Raw genomic sequence first — 9,213 nt, forward strand, 5'->3', positions numbered from 1 at the left:
AATGATGCATAATATTTTATGCTAAACAACAAATCTTAATTTTCTTAATTCCTATATTTAGTTCTATTAATTAATACTAATTTATTTTCAGATGTTAAAGACAACTCTTTCAGCCGATCCAGGAGTTCTAGTGTAACTAGCATTGACAAAGAGTCTCGTGAGGCAATTTCAGCTCTTCATTTCTGTGAAACTTTCACAAGAAAGGCTGATACATCACCTTCTCCATGCCTGTGGGTCGGTACCACCCTCGGTACAGTGCTTGTCATTGTACTGAACCTACCCCCAGGAGGAGAGCAAAGACTTCTTCAGCCTGTTATTGTTTCTCCTAGTGGTGAGTACAAAGTAGATGGGTACTCAAGGCTGCGAAATATTGTTGTTCTTCGTGCTTTTTTTAATAAACTTTTTCTCAATTATGGATTAATTGGAAATTAATATGTACTAGCTAATAAGTTTAACAATCTAGGTTGCTTTCTTTATGACCAGAATTTTAAAGTTGCAAAGTTGATAATACGATCTCATAAGGTATAAAAATATGTAGCTATACATGTTAAGAAAAGCAGACTTTCTAGCGTTCATGTAGTCAGTGACTATTATTGAGCAGTGGAAATGTGCATTATAAGTATTTCCTAATTGCAACATAAGAAGATTTTAGTGAATAATGAAAAAAATAAAAATTAAGGGCTATGTACTTTAATACTTCAACTATTAGTAATGAAATATTCCTTTGAATTACTGAGATATCTTGTTTTGTTTTACTGGTACACAGCAAATGATTTTGTTGTAATGATATATTAACTTTTTTTTTGAGTGATACCTAAACTAAGATAAAAACGGAATAATACACTGTTAGGAATAAATTTGGCTTTCCTACTACCACAGTTTCATTGCAGAGCATAATGCTCTCCTTTACAATGAACCCCCAGATGGCATCTGAACATGAAAAATTGCACCCCTATTTGACTGAAGTAGTGATATGAGTAATATGATCACTAGACCATGTTTGCATTAACAGTATTCAGATTTGGTAATGTTTTATGTTAAAGACAAGGGAACAAACTTGACAGTATGTTGAATCATCAGAGCTGCAGCATGAACCTTACAAAATGCTGCAGTATGTATGATTTATTGTGCATTTAATAAGTTTTCCTGTTTCTGCTTCTGTGTGATTAAATGAGTGAAAGAAGAAATGTATCAGCCTACAATTGGACACACAAAACAGTTGAGAAGGAAAACATTTTCTTTCATTTTATGCTAGAGAGAAGTAGATTCAAACATAAATACAGGAAAAAAGAAAAAAGAAAATAAAACAAGTTGCCAGTTTCTGAACCCATTTTGAAGGAAAAGTTCTCACTAATTGTATTTATGGTACATACTGAGTGCACGGGGCGTTCCTCCAGAGAGAATGAAATGAGTTGTGCTTGACAATGAAATTTAGTATAAATGTGCATTCCACCTTTGTTCTCCTAATAAATACATTTACATTGATGTTAATGGAGTATATGCCTATGTATTTAAACTTTGAGAACTGTTTTAATAATTTATTGAATGCACTTGTGTGCACTTGTACATGCTTCAAGTCCAGAGATTTTAAGTCTGTTTTGATAGAGGCAAGTCTTCGCTCTAGTTTAGTTTTCATTCTTCTAGCTTCTTTAAGGAGTATTTTTTTTAGTTTGAATGACAATTTAAGACTGTTATAGAAATGTGCTCTATTTATATTTCCTAGGAACCATCCTGAGGCTAAAAGGGGCAATCTTGAGAATGGCTTTTCTGGATACCACCGGATCTTTAGTCCCACCTGCACATGAACCCTGGAGAGAACACAATGTTTCTGAAGATAAAGATGAAAAAGATAAATCGAAAAAGCGACGACCGGTCTCAGTGTCCCCCTCATCATCTCAGGAAATCAGTGAAAACCAATATGCAGTGATATGTTCTGAAAAGCAAGCAAAAGTTATTTCACTGCCATCCCAGAACTGTATTTATAAGCATAACATAACAGAGACTTCTTTCGTTCTTCGTGGAGATATAGTATCATTGAGTAACAGTATTTGCCTTGCATGTTTCTGTGCCAATGGACATATTATGGCTTTTAGGTAAGGTATAATTGACAGTAATATTTATGAATATATACATATATAAGATATGAGTCTCCTGCTAGATGAAAATTTCTTTTTCCAGAAGAATATGAATAAAATGGGCAGTCAGCTCAGATGATGATGAACCTCTAACATCGGGAGCTGAATATTTTGATTACGTATTCCTATTAATTCTGCCTTTAACGCAAGTTTATCATTATCATTAACAAGTTTATCATTTTAACTCGTTAACATAATTCAACAATTAATTCCAAGCATTATATAGGTTTTTGAACTGTTGAGAATTGTCTCAACAATGAATTTACTCCTTGTTGGAAAAACCTGTCCTGAATCAGACCTTCAGCTGACCAAGCTGTGCATATTTTTGTGCAGCTGCTACAGTCCTGTCTGCTTCTCAGTCATGTCTTGAGCTTTCTGTTTTGTTCTGTAGCTTGCTCATGTTTCAAAGGTCAGATTAATTGATAGCAATTCTAGTACAAAAAAGTCATAAACATTGAGAGGTTTCATTTACTGAAATGTGCGTAGAAGTAATTTTGAAGGTACTAATGTCATCTATTTAATTTCTACCTGTTCCTTTTCTTAAATGTTTACAAATGCTCTTTTCATTCGGAGTAGTAATTGAGGGGAAAAAAACTGGCAAAGCAGGTTCCCTCTTACTAGTATAATCCTAGGAATATTTCTATTTTAGATGCATGCTGGACAAATGTGCTGTCACTGGCAGCGTGCTTACAGAAGAGCGTTGCTTTCCATTTCTTAGAAAATAGAATGTAGAATTTGCCACTGAACTCATGTTATTTATTATTCTTCCTTTTCTTTGTGAGTCTCCTGCTATTGGACAACACCCAGTAAAATGCCAGCCTAACATTTAGAAGTTTTGATATCACCATGAAGTAGAGCAGAAGACAAAAAACTTATTTTAGCCTGCATGGTATTTTTCCTATATCATAAATTTCAGCTTCAGTTTTCCCCTTTACTGCTTTTTTACTCTTTAGAAATAATAATCTTAGGCAGATTGTATCTGCAGCAGAAGCTGCTTAATATATTCCTGATAAATGTGCAGCTGACATGTGAATTCTATTTTTACAAAAATTTCCCAGAGAGTATTTCTGAGATATGGGTTCATTTAAGGTTTTGTTTGTCAAGACATAAGGCATTCAGTCACTTCTTAGTTTCATTTAGTGTTTCTTTGAGGAGAGAAATGTTTAGCAGCTTGAGCGTTATTACAGCATGAATGCGTAGCATCTGTTCTTCAGTAGCCTAATGCAGTAAGTTCTTCATTTATGTATGTAGAAAACAGAACAAACAAGGTAAGCAAAACAATGCTTTAAGATGATTTCACCTTAAATACACAGTTGGATGAGAAAGAGCAGGCATAAATTCACAAGAATGCTGTTTGAGGTTATTGAATTTTCCTTTGGAAGCACTGTCTTCATGTATTTCCCTGGGTTCTTGAGGCAACTCTTTTGGGGTTTCAGTTTCAATCAAGAAGAAAATCTTCACCTGAGAGAAGAGGCAATTGTATATGAAGGGGAAAAAAGTAGAAATTTATTAAAATATTTCATTAGTAATTACTGGATAATGCTTTAACTATACCTGAGATTTATGTACTCAGAATATCATTGAAATGATGCTTTTGAATGCATTTGTGATGCAGATGTCTAAGTTTCTCTCTTGAGGTTCTTCCTTAGAGTACTGCATATTTATGTTTGCAGGTTTTCTAGTTGTATTAAATGATACCCTGTTTACACAGTATTTGTGTGACCATGAGGAGAAAAATAATGCGACGTCCTGTTACTTTTTGTAATTCTTTCTCTTAAGTTTGCCAAGCTTAAGGCCATTGCTGGATGTGTATTACCTGCCACTCACTAATATGCGAATAGCCAGAACATTCTGCTTCACCAATAATGGACAAGCACTCTATCTTGTCTCACCAACTGAAATACAGAGGCTCACCTACAGTCAAGAAACATGTGAAAATCTTCAGGTAATGAATAAAAAAAACAAATTTGCTGTCTTTAAACAATTTGCTGTCCTCCAAGTAGTTCAGTTTTAAGTTTACAGTACTTATAATAATTAAATTTGTCTTTTATGGTTTGATTTTGCTTACTGCCAAGTCTTACTCAGAGTGAATCATTTCCCCCACTCTTCACGTTGTACTGTTATCCATCCTCTTGTATTTGGAATGTGTCTTAATTTCCTTTTTAGTCTGTATGTATCTTTGTTTAGTATTTACAGTCAATAGAACTCTTATTCAAATAATTCTAGTGGAGATGCATGCAGGCATAATTTGGGAATACTAAGATACAAGGAAGCTATTCTGTTGCCAGGATATTAACAATTTGAACAGATTCTCAACAATGCTTCAGCCTGCAAGTTGTATAGAAGGTGGATATAGCAGAATCAGTCTGCAGGCTCTGCTTTGATGACCCGTGCATGTGATTATTTGTAGCTGCAGTTTCAACTGAACAAGATCAAGAGTGTTTCCCAAGTTGAGGGGAGAATAAAGCTTTGCTTGAGCACATTTCTTTGAAAATATTCCTGAGCTGTAAGCTTGCAATTGTCAGGACAGATGGTTTGGACAGATTTCCTAATAGTTTTTTATTGTTACTTCCTAAATAGTGTCAGCTATCTACTGCAAAGGCAGATGCACATTAAAGCATATTCAAATTCAAATCCACAAAATAAATGTCCAAAGTGACAGAGTACTCCATTAATTTGTATATGAAATGATGTATGCCTTCTTGTATCTCTTCATTGCCAAGGAAATGTTAGGTGAGCTCTTCACTCCTGTTGAAACACCAGAAGCACCAAACAGAGGGTTCTTCAAAGGCCTCTTTGGAGGTGGTGCACAGTCACTTGACAGAGAAGAACTCTGTAAGTCTTTTGAATTCCTTATTAATCTGTTATTTCCACCCAGATATTGCCTGTGCTTATAGGACATTCAGTTTTCAAAGAGGAAACTGAAAAATGGAATGAGGAGAAACAATGCTTTTTTTTTTAATACTTTTTTACAGCTTTATATGTTGTACAACTTAGCAACAATAGCAAAAAATTAGTTACTGTTTTCTCACAGACTGCCTTACGTCATTTATTCAGGATTGGATGATAAAGCAATAAATGGGACAACCAGTCTTATTTATCTGAAGTGTATAGCACTGTCTGTAATTCTCTTAATGTTGCTAAACTGAAAGAGGCTGGTTCTAGAGAGCACTGTTTTGGACAGTGAAAATTAAGAAAATTAACTCTATTATACTTCCGTTAATTTCCTAGATTCTTTTTTATTGTTTGACTTGTATCTAAGGAATAAAAGAGAGGGCAGAACTGTATGATATCTCATTCAGTTCTGGATGATACATTTCACATGTGGCCAAAATTGTATTGCTTTATAATTTTCTCATTGCTTTTTGAATACAGATTTAATAAATCTTTTGTTGGTTGTGTGCACTATTTGAATACATTCAAGGGGAAGTAAATGAACTTTTACTTAGTCATGTATTTATCAGATTAAACATTATGTAATGTAACTTCTATTGGTTTAGAGAACTGTTCCCTTCTCAGCATGAAATACTGTTATAAAACAAAAAAAGATTCCTCACAATCTCTTCTTTTTTTTTTTTTTTTTGTCATATGAAAATAACCAATAATTAATGTTTATTTCTAATGCCTTTATATTTTGAATATGCCTGCATATATCAAATAGTTAGAGACATTTTCCAATTTAAATATTACATTTGCAATTGTAAACATGTAATGCTTTGAAAGGTTGATCAAGTTATTCGATTAGAGAAACCTGCATGTAGAAGTTGCACATCTAAATAGTGTAACTGGGCCAGGAAAAAACTGCCCATTCACGGCAAAAGAAAACCACACTTGAAAGATTCTCTTTTTCCATCACTGTGAGTTTTCACCATACTGCATTGACTCTTCTGACCTATTTTTAAGGATATCACAAATGGGTTTTATAATCATCTTAGGCTTTGTGGTTTACAATAGAAAACTGTTTTGGTTTGAATTGTCAGAAGGAAAATACTGAACAGGGAGGAAAGCTGGATGAATTGTGACCTGAAAATGAGTTCAGTCACAACTGGGACATCTGAAAATGTCTTTGAAGTGTTAGTATTTAACATGAGGATCATGGCAGAATCTGCCTGTAATAAGTGAAATGACTTCAGATATGCTTCTCAAGAAAAAAAAATGTTTATAGTGTTAGTTGAAAAGAATTTTTTTCTTTTTAGAAGCATGAAATCGGAAACCTGAAATTCTGCAATAAGATTTGTTAAACATTCATTGTTAGAGGTGGAAAAAAAGAAATTAACTATAATTGCACTGTTTAAAAATCAGAGCTACAAAATAAATCATCTGCTTATTTTACTTTAGCACCCAAAAAGACCATTTGGGGCCTCCTCAAATTTCTGTAGAGTATACATTTCAGCTTGAGAGAGATTGATACCTCCATTAAAGGTCTAGACTGAACAAGGTGGCTGATGTCCCATTAAGAGCAAAGGAGATATAGTCAGTACAGTCACTAGAGTGATAGCTGTTCAGTTTACAAATTGTGTTTATTTTTAGATGAACTGATCTTTTCCTTATGTACGTTACTTTCTTTTTAATAACATGGTCTGTTATGTAATGGGAGCCATAATATGTGATTGTTCCATGTCTGAATCTAAAACTGAGCTTCCACCAAAGGAAACTTACGCAGATAGAATCATACTCTCTGACTATATCAGCAAAGGCTTTAGAGAATAGACCACAGCTTGTATAAGCAAAGTTCTCCTGTTTTGCTGAATTCATAACACCTCCCTGTGAAGCAAGCTATGTTGTTTAAAAACTGTTTTGCTGATATAATTCTGTTAATTACAGTGATGCCACGGCTGTTGTGAGCATTTTACTTTCACACTTGAGTTTTGACAAGGTTAAAATTGTATAACGTGCCTGGAAGCTCTGAAATATGCTTTAAAATCTCAATTTGATTAAACAGAGTAGTGAATATTGCTCATATACATGCTTATGATGAGGTACGTGAAAAAAAAAAACAGCTTTTTTATAAATCAGTTACATTAATGTTTATGTAATAATGATAAGAAACCTTACTTCTCTCTTTTTCTGCCTTGAAAATGCCTCCAGTTGGAGAATCAGCATCTGGGAAGGCATCAAGAAGTCTTGCCCAGCATATTCCAGGTCCTGGAGGTATTGAAGGTGTCAAAGGAGCAGCATCTGGTGTAGTTGGGGAATTAGCACGAGCCCGGTTGGCACTGGATGAAAGAGGACAGAAGCTAGGAGAACTGGAAGAAAAAACTGCAGCTATGCTGTACAGTGCTGATTCTTTCTCTAAACATGCTCATGAGGTAATTTCACTGCATGTTAAACTGAGAGTATTACATTGATTGACTATTATAAGCTTTACAAGTAACTGACTTCTGCTTTAAAGGCGTTTTAAAGAAGTCTAAAAGGTTTTAGACTTCTAAAGAAGTCTAAAATTGTCATTTTTTATTTAGCAGTTGTTTCTCCCAATAAGTATTAAGGTAAGCAGCTTTGTCTTTTGGCACAGTGGTCTGGGGTAGGCCATCTATTTGAGTAGTGTGTAGACTTCCAAAAGGGCTGCTTGTTTCCCATTACTGAATGAATTTGTCACTGAATTAGATAATCACAGAATCACAGAAACAACAAGGTTGGAAGAGACTTATAAGATCATCCAATCCAACCATCCACCTATCACCAATAGTTCTCTCTAAGCCTTCAACATCCAAACATTCCTTGAACACCTCTCCAGGGTCATTGACTCCACCACCTCTCTGGGCAGCCCATTCCAGTGCCTGACCAGTCTTTCAGAGAAGTAGTATTTCCTAACATCCAGCCTGAATCTCCCCTGATGCAGCTTGAAGCCATTCCCTCTAATCCTATCACCAGTTACACGAGAGAAGAGGCCAACCCTCAGCTCACTACAAGTTATTATAGAGAGCAATAAGGTCTCCCCTGAGCCTCCTCTTCTCCAGACTGAACAATCCCAGTTCCTTCAACCACTCCTCATAAGGCCTGTGCTCCAGGCCTTACGTAATTAGTAATGCTCTCTGTGGGATTCCTGTGGTACCTAAGAAAGATCCAGTTATATGCAGATTCTATGAATCCAAGCTTGTTTTTCCCTCTGTTAATAAAAAGGATAGCTATTTTGTTAAGTGTTCATGCAGATCTCTTTCCATGCCCCAAACTCCTGCGCAACCCTCCTGTTCTCTCAAAATTGTTTTTCTATCAGAGACCAGAAGATCAGCAGAAATGTCAACCTTAGAAAATTTATTGTGCCAAACACTCACTGCTCAATACTGAGGCTTCATAAATGTACAGTTTATTTGTATCGTACTTTTTGGTGCATAACAGAGACATTAATTACAAACTGTCGTTGTTTTTTTTTTTTCAGATGATGTTGAAGTACAAAGACAAGAAGTGGTACCAGTTCTGATGATGCTCATTGATTACATCGTTTAATTTTGTCCTGATGAAAAAATCTTGGTTTTCATTAATTTTGACAGGAACATTGAAATTTAAAGGAGTATTCAACATTGGATGATGTTGTTTCTAGCACAAATCACACACTGTTTTACCTCAGCCATGGCTTTAACTGAGGAGCTTTATATATAAGAGAAACACACACAAAGATAGAAAAGCTGAGTGTTTCTTCGTTGTTGGATAGCTGAGAGTTGGAATACAGGCAGGTAATTGGAATATGTGGAAAAGACATAAAGGAAGAATGTGGTGTGATGGGCAGGGGCAGTTCAGGGTCAATCCTGTGTTAATATCTCATGCCAAAAGTTTTTGTGCTGTTGTACTTGCTGCCAGTGTTATACCCTCCCTGTGAGGAGAGGCAATAAATCAGGGGTCCAAAAGCTGGAATAAAGTTGTTTGTCTTGCTGGACAGTAGCTGACTTAGGCTTACCCTCTCTAGGACTCACTATATTTACCATTATTGTTGAAGAAGAGTGGAAGCTTGCTGTCATTTCTTTCATCAGAAAAGCTGGAAGCTTGGAAGATTTCATGTTGAAAATTGTATACATAGTTGACCTGTGCAGTCTTTTCTTGGACCCCAATCTGGTATTCTTGTATTCACATCATATTCTGTGAA

The 9,213-nt window shown here is 35.3% G+C and overlaps 1 protein-coding gene across 3 annotated transcripts in view; it reads left to right on the forward strand.

Moving 5' to 3' along the window:
* STXBP5 (syntaxin binding protein 5) overlaps positions 1–8,553 on the forward strand; it is a gene marked incomplete at both ends in the record, with an annotated part of 100,378 nt that extends 91,825 nt beyond the window's left edge. For all 3 annotated transcript variants that reach the window (XM_079549897.1, XM_079549898.1, XM_079549899.1), the window contains 6 exons: positions 92–331; positions 1,724–2,093; positions 3,915–4,080; positions 4,859–4,970; positions 7,224–7,444; positions 8,512–8,553. In XM_079549897.1, coding sequence (XP_079406023.1) covers positions 92–331; positions 1,724–2,093; positions 3,915–4,080; positions 4,859–4,970; positions 7,224–7,444; positions 8,512–8,553 — 1,151 coding nt within the window. The remainder of the gene's footprint in view (positions 1–91; positions 332–1,723; positions 2,094–3,914; positions 4,081–4,858; positions 4,971–7,223; positions 7,445–8,511) is intronic.
* Between the last annotated feature and the right edge of the window lie 660 nt (positions 8,554–9,213).

This window comes from Tetrao urogallus, assembly GCF_951394365.1.
Source record: "Tetrao urogallus genome assembly, chromosome: 2".
NCBI lineage: Eukaryota > Metazoa > Chordata > Aves > Galliformes > Phasianidae > Tetrao > Tetrao urogallus.